This window comes from Artemia sp. Qi Xiang Cuo, chromosome 13 (assembly GCF_049724085.1).
Source record: "Artemia sp. Qi Xiang Cuo chromosome 13, ASM4972408v1, whole genome shotgun sequence".
Taxonomy (NCBI): domain Eukaryota; kingdom Metazoa; phylum Arthropoda; class Branchiopoda; order Anostraca; family Artemiidae; genus Artemia; species Artemia sp. Qi Xiang Cuo.
In genome coordinates, this window is record NC_142806.1 from 47,265,044 (window position 1) to 47,288,357 (window position 23,314).

At 35.9% G+C, this 23,314-nt stretch overlaps 2 protein-coding genes across 5 annotated transcripts in view; one reads left to right on the forward strand and one right to left on the reverse strand.

Moving 5' to 3' along the window:
• The window catches only part of LOC148945344 (uncharacterized), a 29,549-nt gene extending 21,726 nt beyond the window's left edge, over positions 1-7,823 (forward strand). Inside the window, exons 4-5 of one of the 4 annotated variants that reach the window (XM_089098808.1) lie at positions 1,029-1,253; positions 5,480-7,823. In XM_089098808.1, coding sequence (XP_088954934.1) covers positions 1,029-1,253; positions 5,480-5,610 — 356 coding nt within the window. In that variant the 3' untranslated portion in view covers positions 5,611-7,823. Of the gene's footprint in view, positions 1-1,028; positions 1,259-5,479 lie in introns of all 4 variants that reach the window. The other 3 variants (XM_089098804.1, XM_089098806.1, XM_089098805.1) reach the window with 3 other exon arrangements.
• Positions 7,824-14,539: 6,716 nt separating this feature from the next.
• LOC148945345 (lysophosphatidylcholine acyltransferase-like) overlaps positions 14,540-23,314 on the reverse strand; it is an 89,774-nt gene continuing 80,999 nt past the window's right edge. Inside the window, exons 9-11 of the mRNA XM_089098773.1 lie at positions 23,086-23,184; positions 18,638-18,704; positions 14,540-16,147 (exon numbers count right to left, since the gene is read on the reverse strand). Coding sequence (XP_088954899.1) covers positions 15,996-16,147; positions 18,638-18,704; positions 23,086-23,184 — 318 coding nt within the window. The 3' untranslated portion in view covers positions 14,540-15,995. The remainder of the gene's footprint in view (positions 16,148-18,637; positions 18,705-23,085; positions 23,185-23,314) is intronic.

The window sequence follows — 23,314 nt, forward strand, 5'->3', positions numbered from 1 at the left end:
CGCTTAGAAGTCCAAAAATATATAAAAATGTGGAATTCGTAATATTTTTAAGAGAATATGATAATTCTCCACTAGACGCTTTTTTTCATATCTTAGCCCCTCCCCATGAAAGAATTTCTGCTGTTGACTTTGACTCATGATCATTATTGCGTATTATTTATGTTGTACTGCAGAGTAAGGGAATGCCCATGCTAAATAAGAGTCTTAAAAATCTCAAGGAACATTTTAGGAGAGAAGGAAATGATTCCTGATATTTCTCCAAGGAACCCTACATCCAATGAACAAATTAAAGAATAACAGGCTAAAAACACTTTATTTATCCCCATGGAAAATCGTTTAGTTCTCATCCCTTTTTCTATTGGCTGGATTTGTGTGCATTTATAGGCTATTTAAATGTGTTACCGTGAATGTTCGATATTCATGAATGTCGACATTCACCGATGAATACCCAAAATACTGTTTTTCTCCTTGGATTTAATCAGCGTTGCCAGTCAACTTATTCAATTTAATGCAAGGCTAGATGATGACAGGTTTTGTTGGGTTAGGTTAGAATAGGTTTTTAACCTATTTCTAATATTTATAACCAAATTTAAACTAACATAATCTAACCTAACTTTAACTTTTACCATTATAGCTTGCATAAGACTGAAAAAGCTGACTCGCAAAGCTAATTCAATCCGAGCAGAGAAAAAGTAATTTCGGACATTTACCGGTGAATGTCGACATTAACCAGTGTTCGGACATCCACGGCAACATATACATACCTGCAAATGTAGCTATATAGCCCCCTACCTCCCCCCCTTCCACCCGATATTAGATAGAAGGATCTTCTTGCCTCCCGAAATCGAGAAATAATGGCTTAAAATGCAATTTTATTCGATTGTTCTAAAGCCCCCCCCCCCCCCCCGTAAGAAACATTTTTCTAGGACAATGTCAGAGTTCCCTTAAAATCTTTCAGTCTCAATGTTCTTTAATTTCTGAATTTTATAGCTTTTTTCCTTGAAATTTGTAACTGAGTCATTTTCCAGGCAATAAACAAGAAGAAAAGGATTTTGAAGATGATGATAATCTTGCAAACGTTCTGCCAGGAAAAATGGATTATGTTATTGATGAGAAACCACTACCTCCTCGTCAAATACCTCCTCGGTATTACGAAGAAAATGTTGAGGACTCAAATTTAATGACCATTCTTTTAACAGTCATCGCATTTACCCTGCTGGCATACCTAGTCATCTATAACAAACATAGGGTAGGTAGGGTAAGTTCTTACTGCTTCTAACTGCTAGGGAAAGTTCTGATGATTTGTCAGCGTCAATGCGCTGTTTTCTATTCTTAGTGCACTGCTCTTTATTATGGCGTCAATACATTGATCTTCATTCCAGCGTCTGTGCACTGCTCCTTATTCTAGCGTCAATATATTGATCTTCATTCCACCTTCTGTGCGCTGCTCTTTATTCTAGCGTCAACGCGGTCATCTTTATTCTAGCGTCAACGCGCTGTTCTTTATTCTAGTGTCAATAGGCTGTTCTATATTCTTAGTGCACTGCTTTTTATTCTACTGTCAATGCGCTGCTCTTTATTCTAGCGTCAACGCATTGATCTTCATTCCAGCGTCTTTGCGCTGCTCTTTATTCTAGTGTCAATGCGCTGCTCTTTATTTTAGCGTCAATGCGCTGTTCTTTATTCTATCGTCAATGCGCTGTTCTTTATTCTATCGTCAATGTGCTGTTCTTTATTCTAGCCTCAATACGCTGTTATATATGCTTAGTCCACTTCTCTTTATTCTAGCTTCAATGCATTGATTTTCATTCCAGCGTTTGTGCGCTACTCTTTATTCTAGTGTCCATGTGATGTTCTTTATTCCAGCGTCAATGTGCTTTTCTCTATTCTTGGTACACTGCTTTATTCTTTATTCTAGTTTCAATACGCTGTTCTTTATTCTAGCGTCAACGCGTTGATCTTCATTCCAGCGTCTGTGCGCTGCTCTATATTTTAGTGTTAATAGGCTACTCTTTATTCTAGCGTCAATGTTCTTTATTCTAGCGTCAATACGCTGTTATATATGCTTAGTGCACTACTCTTTATTCTAGCGTCAATGCATTGATCCTCATTCCAGCGTTTGTGTGCTGCTCTTTATTCTAGCGACAATGTGCTGCTGTCTATTCTTGGTGCACTGCTCTTTATTCTTGCGTCAATGCATTGATCTTCATTCCAGCGTATGTGCGCTGCTCTTTATTCTAGCGTCTATGCGCTGTTCTTTATTCTAGCGTAAATCCGGTGTTCTGTATTCTTAGTGCATTACTCTTTATTCTAGCGTCAATGTGCTGTTAATTATTCTAGCCTGCGCCTACGTATTTTTCTTAATTCCAGCATAAATGCGCTGTTCTTTATTTTAGATTCAATGTATTATTCTGTATTCTAGCGTCTATGCGCTGTTCTTTATTCTATCGTCAATATGCGCTCGTTTCATTTCAATGCGTTGTGCGCTGGTCTGAATGATTTAACACTGGGCCGTTAGTGAGGAGACTGGGGTGTTTGTTCCTTTTATTACTAAAAATGATCTATGGAACATTTGGTAACTAACGGTTAGCTATTCATTCCGAAGGTACGCCCTCCCTCCCAAATGATTTGAAGTTACACTTCTCGTAAATATATTATACATTTATGTTTAGTTCATAATGGGGATATTTTCCCTAATATTTGTTGTAAGGACATCCCTATCCCTTTTAGGAAAACGTGTGCCTAAAAATGTTCTTTTTTAGTCGTCTTACAACCCTCAAGCACCCTCTGTGGAAATTTCACCTAAACCCCAGGCCCTAAAGGTCAAATCTATTTTCACTTTTTTTGCAATCTATTTATGCTCTACTGGAGGAAAACGAAATACCTTGGTTAGGCTTCTTGTATGCACTCGGATGCTTTCTGTTTCCGATCAAAATGATCTTTAAATACAAAAAAAAGTATTTTTAACTGAAAGTAAGGAGTAGCGTTGAACAGAATGAACACAAATTATTCCGTATATGAGGGGGACTTCCCCCTCCGCCCATCGCTCTTTATGCTAAATTTTGACTTTTTGTCCCAATTCTTTAAGAACGACTCCTAAAACTTCTGAAGCTTTTAAGGCGCTAAAACACTTTAGCGTAACGAGCGAGGGATTGAGGAGGGGATAGCCCCCTTATATAAGGAATAGTTTCTGTTTAGTTTAAGTTTCAATGTTGCTCCTTACTTTCAGTTGAAAAAAAACTTCTTTTTTCATTAATTTTTTCTATTTTTCAAATCATCCCAAGAATTTACTCCAACCCTCCCCATGGGTAATCCTCGCACGAAAAATTCCTCCCATAGAATACCCCCCCCCCCAGAAATTTTATTCCGTTTAAAATTCTTCCCTCCTCACTGAAAATTTCCTCCGGATAACTTGGTCTGGAAAATTCTATTTACTTCCATTTGAAAACAAAACTTGTTTTTTTTATTCAATTTCTGATTGTTTTTCAAATCTTTCGGAAATGCCCCCCCCCCTTCATAGAAAATCTTCCCTGGAAAATTATCCGCATGGAAAATTCCTCCCGTAGAAAATCCCCCCAGACAATTCCCTCCGTGTTGAAATTTCTTCCGGAGGGAGGGGGGGTGAAGTAAAACTAAGCTGCCAAAAAGAAACTAAGACAAATAAAACGAATTCTGTATATGAATTCTGGAATATTTCCCATGGAAAATTCCTTCCGGAAGATTTCCTTCCCATGGTATTAAGTATTATGTGTTAATTGGTCTTTATATGTTTTTAACTATATTTTTATAAGCCATTTAAAAAGGCTGGAATTCTTTTTGTACTGTTAACAATAACACCTTTTTGTTTTATTTAATAAGCTATTCATTTAATCAATTATGTTTTCTTAAACGTTTTTGTTGCGTATTAAGAGTCTAATATAAAGGCATGCAAAGAATGACAGAGTAGTCAAACCATCATATTTCTATTTTTGTATGCTATTTTTAATTTAACTAAACAAAAACTTTTCATGGTGAGAGGTGAACTCTAGAGCTTCTTGTGATATGCAGAAGTTGTTGCCGTTTTACCACTGAGTCTTCATAAATTAGAGCACATTGTTTGCAAGCCCATGTCAAGAATGGCTCAACATAACTCCAGTTGATAGTTCAGGATTGTCATAAAGTCCCTAAAATCAAGTAAAGGTCCCCGCGGTCTCTAAAATTGAGTAAAGATCCTTAAAGTTCCTTTTGATTCTTAGTTACAAGGTTGATCTAATATAAAAGATGTTTCTATTGGCTACAGCGTTACTATCTGGACGAAGTAGAAAGGCTAGTCATGGTTGCAGCATTCTCTATGGTTGAACCAACAGCCAGAGAAGGAAGGAGCCTCGCATTGACGGTAAAACCGTATGATAAAACATGTGTGTCTTTGCAATTTGCGTTCAAAATATAAACATTCCGTGTGTACTGCAGTTCACAAGGAATCACGTGCCTAGCTGCGTTCGTCTTCGCAATCTGCGCCAAAGGATCTGCTGCAACTTAGTAAAGAGGGAACCACAACCCGTACATTTTCCGAGCTTATTTTCTAGAAAAATATCTTATGAGGGAAATTAACAATTACCACTGTTAAATGCTGGAAGTATTACCTGATTAAAATAAAGAGTAATCTGTAACTTAAGAAAACGGACTTCCAGAGTCTATGCCAAATACTTAAGGCTCCAGGAACCAAGGAAATCTTACCGTGCGAATTTTTAGCCTAGTTTCAAATTGAAGTGAGGCTGAGGCTCATAACTTCTGACTTTTTTTTTCGAGAAAATTTGCTGTATCTTTAATAAAACTTTTGTAACTGAGTGCTGAAATTGCGACTTTCGGCGTGTTCGATAGCCTACCAATGGGGAGAATGGCTGCTATGACGAGTGACAACTCACCTCTTATTGTGAAGACATCTTAATGCAAGATTTCCGTGGTGTGATCAAGTTAAAGGCTCTTTAACTGTTTAAGCAGAAAAGTACTTGTAATGAGTAGGGTATTAACAAGAAGTCTAAATAGATAGAATAACTCTATCTCAGTAAAACGTCATTGGGAATCACGACAAGGGGAGACACCAATAAGGAGAAAAGAAAAATACCCAACTAATGATAAATCCCTTAAGGCCTGTGACCCCAGCCGTGAGTACTTGGGGGTGGTGACCCTGGTCGGGAGCACAAATCCGGGGCTTTCACCACTGCTGAGAGTGTTGACATATTGCTACTTGGATATGCAAGGGGTTGAGAACATCATTTTTTTTTCCTTTTTTATAACCTGCAATCATTTCCATGCCTAAATTCGAACGCTTTTAAGCATTAGAACCCTGTCCTTCAAAAACTAAAATCCTCTGCCCCCCTCTCCCCAAATTGTTTTTCTCTGTGAAACCTTTTATACACCTGGAGTTTACGCAATATAATTTTTAGCTTGATTTTTTCCGTTAAGTTTTTCCTGCAACTTAACTTATCTCTTCTTTTAGATTATTGCTGTTGTTATAGAAGGCAGACGTCGAAGAGCAGGCCCAAGGGGACGCTATGCCAATGCATCATACAAAAAAGTAGAATCTGGTTTCGACGACACATTAACATCGAGTCTCATAAGCAGATCTGAAGTTATTTACTAGTTTTATGAGAAAATGTTTTGTGAAAATGAAGACATATCTTTTCCCGCTAAAGAAGAGTGTCGTAACTTTGAAATGTCATACTTTGATCTATATTTGCTGCAGTGTTTGTTTGTGTGAAACTGACACGCCATTCGAGTATCGATGCTCAAAATGCTACTCTCTTCTAAGCAAGAACAACTTTTCTTAACTTAAAACACAGTAATAAAACTAAAATCAATCTGATTTACAATAAATTGATATATGTGTGCTATCGAGGAAAAAAGTAGATTGGAAGCCATCTTCAGCATTGTCAGATTTTACAGATATGACGCGCTTACTTAGGGGGGGGGGGGCAACGGTGTTCGTATTAGTAACGCACCGTGTGTATTTTCCGCCGATTTATCTTCGATACACTAAACGTGATCGTTGGTCTTGATGTAACAAATAGATCTGTCTGAGAAACTAATAATTGCCTCATTTAGACTTATGGGACATCAAAATAGAATTTACAATTATTTTTTCTTTAACCTTATAAACTTCAATTGTTGTTTCTTTTTTGTTTTGACTTCGAACGGTTGTGTACAACTCAGTTGCCTATTTTATGTGCGTTCCACTTGTGTTAAAAAAAACAGACTCCTTAGAATTTTGAGGTTTATTATAAATTACAGCACAGTTTATTACACTTGATAATTTACTATGAAAATATGTAAGCTACCATGTATTATTGCACAAAAAGTGTTCTCAAAGAACTTGTTTGCACTGGTTAACTTTTTTGCTTGTTTTTCTCTTCAATGTGCTGTTTGAGAATGATTTGTGTATTAACGGGCCCTACTAAATTTTACTGTTGAAGAAAAATATAGTGACTGAAATTGTGGCTTACATTATTCATTTTAAGTTTTTGTTGTTGTTGTTCGTTTTTTTTTTTGTTTTTTTTTTTCTTACTTAGAAAATTTTATTTTGGTAGATGATATTGTTTCTATTTAACAAAATTATTTTTCAGATAAGACATCTAAATAGTTTAATCGTTGTAAGGGAAAGTGCATTTTTTGACCTCTTAGATCGTTTGTCGGTGAAATGATTCTTAAAAGTGGCCTTTTTGTTCATTCCGAAAAAAGTTTGGCATCCCTGTAGTTTGTAAAGTAGACTCAATATGGAAAAATACGGATATAACGCTGATATGCTAAAAGCGTAAAACTAAAGAAAGGCAATAGCGGATATGTCTTAGTGCTGTCTCCATTTGTGATTGGACAGTGTTGTGCAAAAAGCATCTAACCTACAGAAACTTCAAATGTAGAATAGGTCCGTGTCCCAAGTATAGTTTAGACTTTAGAGTATACAAAGCGTCGACGGCTCTTTATGTAAATAACCAAAGACCTCAGAATACTATCGACACCAATATCATTCAGTGTTTAAAGCGATCGCTATACCGGTAGAATAGACCTTATATCAAAATCTTGGAAGAGAGAGGGGCGACAGAATACCCATATAGCTAATCATGTACACTCTGCCCACGGAAAATATTGCTCATCATTGGGTTTTAAATGTAGTTTTACCCACAACAACGATCTACTAATATACAGTCTTTCTATATAGCCCAGGGATAAAATACATATACGGCTATATATATCCTGTTAATTCAAAGATATGCGAGGGGCAACTGCCCCTCCCAGATCTCGGTTTGTCCACCCCCCCCCCCAGCTGAAATTTAATTTCTTCCAGAATCTTATCAAAATTAAGACAAGCCTGCATAATTCAAGCATCAACAGAAACAGATCAGTTTTTTAGTACATACTTACCTTTGTACTACTTTTAAAGAACTGAATAGAACCTTTATGGTACCAAACGGCTTATTTCTTAGTTTTTACTGTCATTTTCACGTGGTTTGGGAGAATTGGCTCTAACTTTGCCCCCCCCCCTGGGATTTTGACGAAATTACGCCTCTGTTTCGACGTCATCTAATTCCCTGTATGTTTAATGTTAGTCTAATGTAGCCATGTGACTATGCTCTACCGGAGTTGTTTAGAATATGAATATGAAATTGCGTTTACATTATCCAGTGACGATCTTTTAATATTTGCTACAGGTTTATGGTGATTTTGGTTATGTTAAATAGATAGCTTTTTATATTTATTGCAATCTCTAATAAAGATTCCTTCTACTTACATCTTTTATGCCTTAATATTGGTAAGGAAAAAAACGTCAACTTTTTTAAGAGCATTTTTTAATGTACGTATTATAGTTCAATATATTACGTTCTGGTCCCCTCTTTTTCCTTTTTGTTTATTTTAGAAAGCCCTTCTTTTGCTTCACGTGCATCCTATAAATATTTCTTTGGAGTAAATCCTAGTTTATGTGTTGTTGATATGAAGGCACGGGGGGAGGGTGTAGAAAATTTATAAACATACGTGAGTTCTTTCAAATATTGCACAGATTATGCAGAATACAATTCTGTATAACCAAATATACATTCTGGCTGTTATCAGCTGCAAAGTGACGTTACAAAGACATTATGGAGAATAGCCTAAATCGGTTAGACGTTGAGGGATTAGGCTATGATAAAATTTCTGAAATTTTCTTTGTTTTTGTTTTTGCCCTGCCACCGATGCGATGGCAGTTATTTTATTGCAAATTTTTATTGTCAAAAGAAAAGATTACTTTTGCAGTTCTTCTCTCTGCAACTTTCCAATCAGCCTTCTCCGGCTGATGAGAAAGTAAGCTATGTTAGGGAATAAGGCAGAAATCAAGAAAAGGTAGTATTTTCTATTATCTTCATTGGAGAGTTACACCCTTAAACCACAACTCAACAGTTCTTGTTCCAGTGGTGACGCATATGCAATATTACACCATCTTGTTGATGCCTTCTTCGAAAAACATTGCCGCCTATCACTTCAATCACTTTGTTTTGGCTTGGAGATGGGAGGACTTTGATTGGCACTGCCTAATTTTGTCTAATCGTTTTTCCTGCCCTGTAGGTGTCTATCAAGGAAAGAGCTCACTCTTTTTCCCTCAAGAAGTTGCCATGATCCATTTTTATGTTGGTTTTTGGGAATATGCTTTACTCTCCTTCAACATGGATTCTCTTTCAACATTTGTCACTAATAGTGCTCATTAATACGGTAGTCAAGGACCCACGATAAAGAAAGATCGCTAGAAAATAGTTACAGGGCTTCAGCGAACTAAAGAAGGTTTGAAAATGAAATCTAGGGCAGAAAAAAGCGCTGAAAACAAATATATGGTGGCGAGTTCAAAATTCCTTTCTCCAATAGCAAAAAGGGCGTATCTGCAGAAATAGGAAAAAAACAAAGATTAGGTATATTTTTATTCTGGGAGGGGGCTCTTTTGTATAATATCCCTCCATGAGTGTAATTTCAGATCCAATTCCACTAATGAGGGATTTCAAGAGTAGAGGGGGGCATTATCTCTCCACTCTACTTTTACCTTGCCTTAATTTGCACTTGCAAGATTTAGTAATTTACGAGTTCTTCATCTGATCGATATTAGCTTAAAAAAGCTGCACTCTGTACAATGCTATGTTGCCAGAAGGTGAAACAAAAAATACGCCAGACCCTTTGAAAAACACGCCAAAGCCTTTGAAAACCAAGACTGCCAATTCGGTCTGTTCCTAAAGTGCTAAAGTTGCCCAAGTTCATATGTTTCACAACAATTTTCGGTGCTACGGTCAAAACATTTGGCGAGAGTCGCGGCCTGCGCCGCGACACGTACATGGCCCGCTGTGTGTAATTGGATTAGTTTTAGGTCATATTTTTTTTCTATCCGGTAATTTCAAATTTAGCGCCAATCTTTCAAAACGAACATGGCAAAAAGTCCGTACTGGCATGGTTATATCAAACTTCGTACAAATCTTTCGAAACAAATGCGGAAAATTATGGTCCGCACTTTTTATTCATTCCTCTGCCTTTTTTTCCAAATCCTCATTATTTCGCTCATAACAAAAAGAAAAAAAATTGTATTATGAAAGTGCCACAAATTGTAGCACGTGCTACAGTGCTACACATGATGAAATAGTGCTAAGATAGTTCTTTTGTGCTAAAGTCAGAAAAATTTTTGCCATTAATGTAACTCTACTTTTACCTTGCTTGCTTACCCTTGGTTCACTCTGCTCCGCTTTCACAGAAAAATAACCATTTTGATTGATCTGCCAAATTTTATCTGTTTAAGCTGCAGATTTATGTGTCATAATGGCTAAACAGCAGTGAAACCTTTTTATTAACTTCTAGATCTTAATATAGCTTATTCTTGTGAATAAGCTGGTGTATACTAGTAATAACCACAAGCCGAAGACATACAATATCTTCGGTTTAGTGTCGCATAAAAATAATAGTTATGTAGCTGCTTAAGACACAATTAAATGCTAAGATTGGCCGAAAAATAACACAAACAAACTGGCGATATTTTGGCAAAACCATTCAAAACAAAACAATTTTTAAATTGCTATCAAAAAAGGATTTTTTGGTCCCGCTATTACCTAGCACAAACTAATCTGAACACTGAAAGTTTCAAAGAAGAAAATTAGTTCAAAATTCGCCATAATGAGATTTTGATGATAGTTAAAATTCTTGGATAGATTGTAAGTCGACCTTGTTAAATATTGGGTCAATCTTTTACAAGGAAACTTACACTATTTTTACATTTTAGTAGCATCAAGACGAGCAAAACAGCGGTAAATCTCAGACGCTCTGATGACTCGAAAACAGCCCTCATTCAGGATAGGCTACGCCGAGTGCCAAAACCGGGTGGAGGGGGGGGACTGATGCAAAGACTTAACTTTTGGAAAGTGTTTTCATTACTTAGTTGATAGTTCATACGAAAACCAGGGTTAATTTTAAAAACCGTAAAAATCAGATTTTAGAAAAGGTAGGCTAAAGGTAGTATGAGGCTCAAACCAATTTTGAAAGTTTCATTTTGATATCATGAAGAATTTTTAAGATCATCAAATGTCAGTGCCATTTAGAGAGAAACAGGGTGGAAGTGCATTATTGTGGAGAGCCACTAATCTGCAACTTTACTCTTTATATATCCAAGTCCCAAATCTCCGGCAGAAGAGCTTATTTATATAGTTCCCATAAATGACTTTAAAGGTCTCATTACCTTTCACGGCAAAGTAGGGATGTCCTCTACCTCGTGATAGAATCTTCACAGGTCTACTGTATATTAGGCTAGCTATGCTTCATCTTTCAGAAGTAAAAAATTAATTCTGAAAAAAGTAAAAAAAAATTCAACTCACAGCACAATACAGTTCCAGTTCTTACTCAAGTAAAGACCATTTGAATTTTCTTTAACTAAATAATGCCCCGTGCAGTGTCCGAGACCGAAGTCAGTCGAAGTAATGCATATATTACGTATATGCTAGTACCGCGAGCTCGGCAGCTTCACCGCCGGGTCCCGGCACTCGGCACGCGGCAGGCTTCTATGCATGGATTCTCATTGTCGCTTGTCTTTTAACCGCAGACGTGAGCCTCTTCTTGATGTCATGACGTCACCACAGGTTCATTACAACCACCCTGAGAAAAATACGAATTATTCCTTAAAGTCCTGACCTATTTAGATAGTTTTTGTGGCCAGTCATACTCGCTTCTGATCATTGCTGTCACTTATCTTCTAACCGCATGTTTCTTTGTTCTCGCTGTGGCATATCTTTTAGCCGCATATTTCTTCGTTCTTCGCTTTAATATCTAATTCGTTCTACTCCTTGTTGTCGCATGTATTGAAACTGCATATTTCTTTGATCTTCATATTTGTTTTGACTTAATTTAATTCTTGCTGCTGATTATCTTCGAACCGGGTATTTCTTTGTTCTTCACTTTTGTTTTTGAGTCGTTCTAATTTTTCGCTGACGCAAGTATTCTGACTGTATATTTCTTTGTTCTTCATTTTCGTTTATCATTACTTTAGACTTTTTTTTTCAATACCCTTTTCCTTAGCTGCTCGGATTGGTCAGATCCGGTCAGAGCGGATTGGTCTTGACATGCTTGATGGTATAGGCTCTTCATTTGTTTTCTTGGCATTATGATTATTCTTTTTACTTGTTGTATTTACTCTAGGCATTATGAAACTACTTAAAACGCCTTTTGTAATTACACTTGGTATTTTCTACTTAGCTATGTTCCTTTTGTAATTTCGTATGCGTCATAGATATAAAAACGATGCGTTCACTCTTTTGGGGCGGGGAATGATATAATTTATTCTTTTGAAATGTACTCATATATATGACGTCAATCATATGATTTTTCTTGTCAATCATTTGTTTCTTGTGTAATTTTGCCTGCATTATAGATACTAAAAATGATACAAACACTACTGGGGCAAATATGACGTATGTATGCTTTTCGAAAGTATTCATAAATATCATGTCACTTAAATAAACATTTTTTTTCCAAAATTGAGGCTTTTAACGAATTTTCTCAAACTTCTGACGTATATAGATCGTTTTAGGCCAGAAAATCCTAGAATACCAATTTCCCCGAAAAAATATGGAGCTGTTTTCGAGAAAAAATCAATAAATACATAAATGCACAATTATTGCTCGCTTATAAAGATAGTATAGTATTTTTTACTTATACTGTATAACGTATATACTTCTACTATGGAGACCGGATGACAATGACTAATGACAGTGTATCATGTAGACTCAATACAAGTTTGTTAAACGTCAAGAAATGATGCTCTTATAGTCTTATGAGGGGAAAATGATATTGATATATGTCAATTTCCTTTGTCTGGTTTTCGATGAATTAATGGATAGTAATAAAATTATTATGAAAGGAAAACATATACTGATACTGTTGGATGGAATACGATGGTTATAGCTTCGTTATATGACAAAAGCAGTTGGATCCAAATTAGGAAAATAATTTCTTTCAGATAAGGCATTTCACGCCAAACAAAACGCCAGTTCAATTAAAATACGACAAGATCTACGCCTGGCGGGATGACTCAAAATTTTCCCGCCAGTCACCATCAAAATACGCCAGTTTGGCGGGAAATAAGCCAATATGGCAACAGTGATGCTAAGTTATTTTGCAAGTTCTCTTCCCTCCCCCCACCCTAACTTCTCAGATGTGACCCAGATCTTTCCACACTTGGACACCCTCCTTACGCTACACTTATGCACCTAGCAGAAATTTTACGGGAACGCAAAACCCCTATGCCTTCCCAAGGCCAGAACAAAATTTGCACTTTACTGAAAAAATTCAAATGAATGTGCATTGTCAGTTTAACATACATATACTGATATTAGTAATCAAAATTTTGATATTACATATTTGATTTATTAAAGCTATAAAAGTAAAAACATATATATTTTTTCAATAAATTGCGAATTTTGTTCCGGCATTAGGAAGGCATAGGGGTTTTTCTCCCAACTTATGTTAATTTCGGCTCGTTTTGAGTTTGACTCGGGTAATTATTGTAATTTCTGTTCGTTTTGGGTTTCATTTATTTATCGATGCTGATTTGTGGTAGTTTCACGCTTGGTAGATTATTTGATTTTATTCTTGCTCATTTTTTATTTAATGGAGTTCTTTACTTTTCTTTGAAAAACTTACTTTGTGGAAAAAGTTTTTTAATTAATGTATAAATAAGACTATTCTATTCTATGTTTGTTTTACGTTTATCTTTCCCTCCAAGTCAAAATTTGAGGTTTAATTGGCCCTCAGCCCGCCCCCCTTGAAAATTTCAATTTGAAACCCTTTTCCGTTGTTCCTGAAACAATGTAGATACGCTATTCTCATAACCTGGGTGCTTTGGTGTACACGGGTGCATGGTTTCTTTCGGTGTTTACTGCTATTTCACCAGGATAGGCTCTAGTCCTACAATGGCTCACAGTGCCAGAAATTTCAAGTCATTGGAGTTTGTTTAGTGTTTGTTTGTTCAAATACCTTATGTCAAGGTAATTTATTAAAAAGAGCTCTGAATTATTACTTTCAAAAAAGAAAATAGAACCTCACGAATCAATACACACATTTTTTTTTCTCTTAATTTGTGTCGTATTTGAGGTTCCGCTGGCCCTGAACGTTTAACTGAAGTGTCTACATGGTCCAGTAAACATGCCTAGTTAGATGCTAGTTGATCGAAGACAAACAACTTAGGACAATGTTGGGAGGTCCCGAATCAATACACACATTTTTTTTGTCTTCATTCAAGTTCCCTTGCCTCCGTCTAAATGTGCTGTAAGTTTAAGCCAATCTGGAAAAAAAAAATTGTTGGCCCAATCTCAGGCGTCTCATGTGAGATACAACAATTTTATAAAGGTTTTGTCTTCATTAAGATATACCTGGCCCTATCTACATATCTTGTAAGTTACAAGTCTGTCAGAGGCGGAAAAAATTGGGTCATATTTCTCAGGCGTCAGGAATCGACACAGTTAAAATTAGTTTCAAACTTGTTTATTTGGCATAGGGGTCTGGCCCACATTCTTATGAATGTGATTTTCAAGATAATTGGAGAGACGAAATTTAAGGCCCTATTTTTCAGCATCCAGAATCTTGTTGTGTTTTGGTCCTGAATGAACAAATGCATTTAAAGTCTAGCGACTGACCTAAACAAATGTATTACGAATCCTAACTAATTGGAAAAAAGTTTTAGGCGAAACAATTTTTTTTTTCAAGTTTATTTTTGTGTTCTATCTTTCAAGAAAGTCACACACCACCGCAAAGGAATATTCCTAACATGTCCTAACAGGTTACACATGTGAGTTTTCAAATGCAAAGAATTGCTCTGAGAGGACTTTGAAATGTTTCCCAAGGTAGCCCCTTTGACGGTATTATCTACTCATCTTGTAATATTATAATTATCCAAAACCTTTTTCTGGCTCACTAGGAATACTACGTTTCGAATTCCAGCCATTTTTGAAAAATCTGCATTATATTTCCAATTTAAAGTTCACTTTTTGACTACACGCAAAGCAAAATAATTACGTAATAGAAAAATATATGTTTATTTACAAGACAATAAAAACTAAACCATAAGAAAATCCATAAAATTCAAACAACACAACAATCATGGTTCTTATTCACAATCATAAGCTTTTTACAGTATTTCAATATTTCCATGGAGAAAACAGATTCATGCTCTTTGATGCAAGAAAAATAATCATGTGACTGAGAGGGAGGGGGATTGAGAAGTAGAGGTAGCAAAAAAAATAAAATGTTAAGAAATATTTGAGCTGTTAAGAAATGCTAAGAAGCATTGGATGCAATTTGAGCTTACTTCTACATATTGAGTGGAAATAGAGAGGAAAAAGACATTCTACTTTCATTTGCAGATTTCAATAATTACAGACCAGATTTGTATTTCCCTTTTTGATAAATTTTGTAAATCATGACTATTTTTCCTACTATTAAGAGCAATTGAATAGCGCACAGCTTAAATAACACGAGATCAATAAATATAGTACAGAAGAATATTGAAAGATAGTATAGCTATTAATTGCATGCTTTTTTTTCTTATTACACACACTACAATAAATACGTAGAAAGTATAGCGTCTCTGCAGGTACTCTAAGTCGACATTTCTCTATTTTGAACCGTGCACTAGCAAAAGAAGCCATTTGGAGGAGGGCCAGGGGGCCTTGTCCCTTTTTAAGGGTGAAAAATACAAATACATACGAAAATTGAGCAAAACATTAATAGAGTAAAATCAGGCTATTGCAAAAAAAAAATTCTACGAGGGGGTATATGCTTCAAAATTTGGCTCTTTTCTTAAGCTTTTGTTTTAGAAAATTGCTAGGAGATTTTTGGACTTCTATTTTCCATAATCCTAATCGGTTGTTATTTTGGGATTGGACCGTTTTGGTTTGGTTCAGGAAGTCTATTAACCATTTCCTCGTTGCCTCCCTTTGCGAATTTCGAAGATTTTTTTTCTTATCGGCGTGAAGCCTAAAAGTAGGAATTTTACGGTATTTGTTTGTGATTCTTAATCTAAGCCACCCTGCAAATCAAAGCTTCTTCATATTTTTTTCATGTGGCCCGATTTATTTTATTGATGGTTTTCAAATGAATAGTGTTGGATCATGAAGCATACATCTTTTGCATTTTTTTATTTTTTTTATTCCAATCTTCGATCAGTTTAATTGCACCTCAAGTGTAAGAAATACATGCATGTAGATCAACCCCGTCTGAGTTGCCTCCATTTCAAAAATTGTTTAGTGGAGTCAATCGGTTTCACTTTCACTTGGCACTTAGTACAAACCATGGCGTCAGAGAGAAGTCCAATAGTTATCAATCGGTATGTCTTTGAAAATTTATATCACAATATAACACAAACTTTGAGTTGTAAGCAGCATCAGCACATAAATGTTCTTGGGGGAATGACGACTTAAGTTCTGGTACCAGCTGTACAATCACTCGGCTCTTATCGCATAGCTGTATTAGACTCACTGGTTTTCCGATAAGTGGCAGTTCGATAGTGGCAGTCTCAAATCTGATACTAACTGTTGCATTTCGTGTGAATTGTTGTTTGAAGAGCACACGATTTCAAGGTATTTGGCTAATTCTGGCTTTTTAATAACTGAAGTCCTGAATGTTTCTGCAATTGTAAAAGAAATATTAGACAAGGGTTTAGGCGTGACATTGTTGACGAATAACAGAACGTAAATAATACAGAACTTCAACGGAACTGAATGTTAAATTTCTAGGTCTAACGAGAAGCAGGTAGCACCCGAACGGAATGGGAAAAGATCTTAAGAAAAGAATCAAATGAAATTAAAAATTCATCTGCGCGAGTTTTGAACAGATTGGGGTCGAGGAGGAGCATGCGTAGCAGTGTTTGCCTCAGGTGGTTAAGTGCCGCAATGAGTTTCTTGTAGTAGCGGTAATAGTAGTAGTATAGCCGAATTGCTCTGACCATCCAAAACTCCATATCCCAACTAAGTTTAGAGGTAAAAGTGTTAATATATTCAGAACCCAAATATTTGGGTGCAAAAATGATCTTTCCGCATGCATTAGAACCAAGCTGAAACACTAACGCATAATCACTAGATTTAGCGACCCTAGTGATGTTTATCCTATAGGGATTCTTAGTAACTATTCTTCATTTTCTTGCACCCTATAGTCTTTTGTTGTTCGTTTTTTTTTGGGGGGGGGGGGTTCAAACATGTAGTTTTTCAGTTCAGAAGTCAAATGAAATGACTAGAAAGCGTAAACTAATATTGTATTCGTAAATTGTCCACAGAAGCTGAAAGTTCAGTTTAATGAGAGGAAAGCCAAATGAAGGCGTAACATCAATGTGTTTGCATTCATAGTGATTTTTCCTTTAGTCTGTTGAATTACTCACAGATCCGACTGGTGTTTCTTTTTTTTGAGTAATTGAAAACCCGAACTGAACCTACTTCCGTCGCAAAAATCCAGCTACTATCTTCTAACATATAAGCCAATATAAAGGAGCCGCAGTATTTTTTTTAGGGTACCTGCAGCTCGAAGGGACATGAAAAAAGAAGGGACATACTTTAATAATGCTAATGCTAGGTTGGTAGGCCCGTACACAGAGGGAAAGGGAGAGGAGGGAATCAGGTATAAGTCACTGCTGGAATCAAAAGATTTTTACGATAAAGATTATTGCTTTGGTTTTAGTACTTCTATCTGGAAGTTGTTCATATTTAATTTTACTCTAATAAAATTAATCTTGACAAGATAATACGTATATATATATATATATATATATATATATATATATATATATATATATATATATATTATATCTGGATTGTAGTGGTCTTTTTATTTAACCAGAAACAAAACTTCGACGCAACTTTTCAAACGTGTTTTCTCAAGTTTTTCTACCCCTGACTAAACTACCTTGTTAAGATTATTCTCATATAAAACAGTAAAATAAGAATGACTCTTTACTTCCTCGGTATAATCAATGCCAGAAACAAACTTGTTAAGTTGAAAGTTATACAGCCATATACATCTTGAAAAATAAAGAAAACCTGGGAACTCAATTTTCAATACAAAAGACGTTGGAAGTAACTATTCAGTTTTGACTCTTAGCGGGCGCCGAGTTTAAAAATAAAGAACGTGTGAGAAAAGTCAGCAGAAATCGAGCGAAAAAATATATATAGCAAAATGGAGCGCTAGAAAGAGTAACTTTCTTGATTGGTACCGCAAAAGAAAAAAACTGCCATTGATTGGCAGTAAACTTGGTAAAAAAAAAAAATGCTGATTGAATGAAAGAAAAATATTTTTCTTCTGATTTGAAAAATATCACTTTTCTTACTTAATTTTGACATATATCCACTAGCCTATATATTTTCAATAGCAAAGGGTTTTAGAATCATGTTAATTGTTGCAAAACTCGACTATATCATGCAAATAAATTGGGTGGCATAATTGTTCGGTTCCACTTTTCGTGTAGACAGGAAAAGTTTTCGCAAAGGTTCTTTTCTCTGTTCAGTGTGGCAGCAAGGAGAAACTTTACCCAATGAGGAGAATTTAAAAATTGTATATCAACCAAAATTTTATATCGGCCCGTCCTGGCTAAGTGGTTGGTACGCTGGTTTGAGAATTCTTTGTCCAAGAAGCATGGGTTCGATCCCTGGCGTAGTCAGTTATCTGCTTTGGGACGGGGGTCAGTGGCGTGACTCTGTAAGCTCAGTCAGAGCCAACCAAGCTTTAAATGGGTACTTGGAAAAATCTGGGGATGGTAAGCAGGAAGGGTGTGCGAAAGCACAGGATGGCTGGCCCCCAGCCCCCCGTTGCACTTCCTGGCTGAAGGGCCACGAAACGGAGATCAGCACCGCCGGTTTGGACCTTAAGGGTCTCCGTCATACTACTATATCAACCAAAAGGAAAATCGTTGAAAATCCCAGTGTGAACAGACCTAAGATGGAGCCAGGGGGGAAAACATGTTTACATCTTGATTTTTCTTCGCTATTCATCCTTAATAGAAAGTCCACAACCGGATTTTTCCTCTCCAACAAAACCATTCATATATCTAATACACTTAGTGGTCTGGGGAATGACCAAATAGCAATATAAATTTGATTACTAGTGCAAAATATTAGCAAATACAACTCACCATAGGAGAGCAGATTAACGTCAAGTTCTTTGGTTAATAGCGTAGTTGCATTGTATTGCTTTATAATCTGAAAGAAAAATGCTTTGTTTAAGCGTAAATTTGACAATAAAGGTTAAGAAAAACATATGCTTTTTCACATGGAAACTAAACCGTAAGACATTAACTTTTCATAATAAAAAGTCAACATTTTTAGAGCATCAATACTTTCATCTCAAAGATATTATTACTGCACGTTCACACAGAAAAAAAAAGCTACGATAGGCAGTTCTCGTGAATTGTATATATGGATACTTTCAATTACTCTTATATTCATACGACATTGTCTCTTCTATGGCTGTGGTTTTCATTTAGATTAAAATCTTAACAACAATTTACAGAACTGTTGCAAAGATTTGCTATAATACAATATACAAAAAAGCATTGTAATACACGAGCAGGTGAAATGCCACCATACATCTAACAAGAGTGGTGAGAACAAATCCGTAATAGAGAAGCACACCTCGAAACACAGTATTTTATGTGATTAAATAAAAAAAAACAAGTTTTTTTAACTGAAAGTAAGGAGCAACATTAAAACTGAAAACGAACAGAAATTATTCCGTATATGAAAGGGGCTGTCCCCTCCTCAACGCCTCGCTCTTTACGCTAAAGTTTTTATTGTTTTGAAAAAAAGAGTTCTGAGAAAGAGTCAAACTCTAGCGTAAAGAGCGAGGCGTTGAGGAGGGGACAGCCCCTGACTTGAAATCCGCATAAAAATCCTATTCTTTTGATGTATCTATTGGTATCCAAATTCCGTTTTTTAGAGTTTCGGTTACTATTGAGCCGTGTCACTCCTTACTTACAGTTCGTTACCACGAACTGTTCGAAAAGACTTACAGCTTACGGAGTCAATGGTAATAACAACAGATATATAAAAAATTTTCTTGGCTTTGCTGGTAGCTTTGAAAAAAAGCACAGAGCCCCCCTCCCAAAAAATAGTATTGTCTGTATTCACGCAGTACACCTTCGGACCAGCAAGCACACCATGGGAAAATTAAGTCACTTCCAATTATAAATTAATAAGTCTATCGACTGTCACTGTTGCATAAAAAAATTTCTAGTTGCTTGATAAAAGTTCATTTTTTTATCCCAATAAATTATTTCATAAAGCAACCAGAAATCTCTTATTTAGCAACTAAATCTTGGATATTACTCACGTATATACAATTGTACGAACCAAAACTAATAATTTACGAGATAAAAATCATTTTAGATAGTAAGATTCACCCTATAACAGCAAAACTTCCAGAAACAATGGTCTATGCAACTTATTGCATTTAATGCATCGAAAAATTACATTTCTCAGTCCAATCTATAAACATAGAACCATGCAAAATACAGCAAATAAATGCCCTGTGACCTAATTAGGCTGATGGGAGAACATAAAATAACACGAAAAATACGAATCAGAAGAAATTCTAAGACAACAAGCATGCTTTATTAAAAGACTTCGTTTTATTTCCAGCACAAAGCATTGACATTCATAAAACTTTGACTTACTTATACACCCACTATTTGAAGTTGCAAAGTTTAACTTAAAGCTATGGTATGCAAATATAAATCCTCATACTTGTTGAAACGAGTCCTAATTGTTTCTAATTTTGGAATTGCACGAAAAGTAAAACATATGAAAAAACAAATTATTGACCTTAATCCACGTATGCACCAAGGTATTCGTAAGGCAAAGATACAAACAAGTCCAATCCTTAGGTTGGAGAGGGGAGGTCAGAGATTTTTCCCTATATTGTGAAAAATCAGAAAACATGTTTTTAGGGCATAGTCTTTTCCCGAGTTCAATTCAATGTGATAAGAAATACATGTATGCTAATCGACGCTCCAAATGGTTTGTTTTTTGCATGAGCCTCAGTTTTCGCATGACATTTAGCGTGACATGGGTTTCAAATAAAATCGAAAAGATTTCTGTTACAAAAGAATTTGGGCTATTGAGTTTCAATTATGGGTCTTTAATCTTTCTGATATCTAAGTTTAGCGATCAAGCTGAGATGTAATGTTCAAGTTCTGAGGGAAATAGTCTTGATGAAAAAGAGCTTGGTAAATAAGAATCCTTTTTTATACATAATAAAAATAATTTTCCTTTTTTAGAGAGAAAATTTCGTAGGATAATATTGGTAAATAAGAATTGAATAATTCAAATTTTGTAATAAGTGGTATGAGATCAGATAAATTACGTAGCAAATCGGAATGACTCCTGAATCACAAAGGCCGTTTAATTAGAATAAATCACTCTTTTGAAAGTACTAAAAAAACTTTAGTGTAAAGAGCTAGGTGTTGACGAGAGGGCGAGCCTCCTGATATGCGTAATAATGTCCGTTCGTTTTAGGTTTTAATGTTGCTCCTTACTTCCAGTTGAAAAAACTCGTTTTTTTGTTTAATTTCTGACTGTCTTTTAAATAATGCTGGGATATCCAGCACCTCCTTCATGGAAAATTCTCTTCCCCCACGGAAAATTCCTCCATGGAAAGATCTTCCCACGTAACCCCCGACCCCCCCCACACACAAGAAAAACCCCTGAAACTGTCTGTACAATTCCCAATAACCAATACTATATGTAAACAATGGGCAAAGTTCGTAACTTGCAGCCCTTCCCCGGGTACTGGGGGGACTAAATCATCCTCAAAGACGTAGCTATTAGATTTTTCGACTATGCTGAACAAAATTTTGATCGAATGACTTTGTTGAAGGATCTTCCCACGTAACCCCCTCCTCCAACCCCCCCCCCCACATGGAAAAACCCTGAAACTGTATGTGTACTTCCCAATAACCAATACTATATGTTAAAAAATGGCCAAAGTTCATAACTTGCAGCCCTTCCCCCGGGTATGGGGGGATTAAACCATCCTCAAAGACATAGCTATTAGATTTTTCGACTATGCTGAACAAAATTTTGATCGAATGACTTTGGGAAAAAACGAGCGTGGGAGGGGGCCTAGTTGCCCTCCATTTTTTTACACTTAAAAAGGGCTCTAGAACTTTTAATTTCCGTTTGAGTGAGCCCTTTCGCAATGTTCTAGGAAGACTGGGTCGATACGATCAGCCCTGAAAAAAAAAAAAAAAAAAAAAAAAAAAAAAAAAAAAAAAAAAAAAAACACGCATCCGTGATCTTCCTTCTGGCAAAAAATAAAAAATTCCACATTTTTGCAGATAGGAGCTTGAAACCTCTACCAAAGGATTCTCTGATATGCTGAATTTGATGGTGTGATTTTCATTAAGATTCTATGACTTTTAAGGGGTATTTTCCCCCTTTTTCGAAAATTAGGCAAATTGTCTCAGGCTCGTAGCTTTTGATGGGTAGGACTAAATTGAAGAAACTTATATATTTTAAATCAGCACAAAAATCCAATTCTTTTCATGTATCTATTAGCATCAAAATTCCGTTTTTTAGAGTTTTGGTTACTATTGAGCCGGGTTGCTCCTTACTCATAATTCATTACCACGAACTGTTTGATGCATATCCAATATTCATCAACAATTTTTTTTCCTGTTTCAAGTGTATATTCGCCCCCCAAATCACAATTTTGCTTTTTTTCATTCTTCATCTAGATGTATTTACTCCAGCTGGATTCACCTACTTTCTCTACGACTGGAGCATTCACTTCACAAGGAAAGAGGAGGGGGGGGGGGCTTTGTCCCAATTATTGACTTGACCAAACTTTAATTATCATTCATCTTCTACTTCTTAGTTTTGCTGAAAAGTACGTTAAATTTTTATCATTGTCTTTTCTATTTCATGTTTTCAAATGTTCCCTGATCTTCCAACTCACAATTTGCTTTTTGTGTTCGGGATCTTCTTTTCTCTACTCTGAATGGATTTATTGACTCTTTTTCCTGCCGAATGGATCGTGTAACAAAACGGGTGGGGGGAGGGGGTCTTCAGCCTAATTATTGAGCCAATACTTTGCAGAATTCGGAGAGAGAAAAATTTGAAAGTAGTGACTTGATACAGGGGAGGTAGAGTAATAACTGAACACGTCTACTTAGCCGAAGTATCCTGAAAGATATGTTTACCGTCAAATATAGCTCTTAAACTAGAGTAGTTAAACAAGACACCCCAGATTAGAATGAAATCAAACTATAATAAAATGTAATAAGTCACAAAATGGTATATAATTTTATATGAAACAGCCAAAGCAGAAACTCTAAACAGAGTAGAATTGAGGAGGACTGTCAACCCAAGGGTTTGCTTCGGGAGACTTAACGCTGCGATGACTTTTTCGTAGAGGCAGCGTTACTAGTTTTTATGCAAAAACAAAAACAAAAAGAACCAAGTAAATGCAGCACTCAGGTGTTACCAAACAGATCTTGGGCATCCCAAGACAAAAATTAACTTTCCTTAAGAGAAAGATAGTCTTAAAGATATTAAGTGTGACTGCAAAGCAAAATTTACATACCATGTATAACACAGGTAAATTTTCTTCTGACATACAGTTCCTTATAATATCCAAATATCCCAAGATGTAGTTCTTGAAGTTAACATACCCGCTAAAATCCTAAAAATATAAGAGATTAATTAAAAAAAAAAAATTATTGTTGTAGGATAAAAAAAAAAGGTTTGGTAATAGAAGGGGGTAAGCTTCCTAGAAAAGATTGTACCTCTTCATCAAGTTTTGCTTGACATAG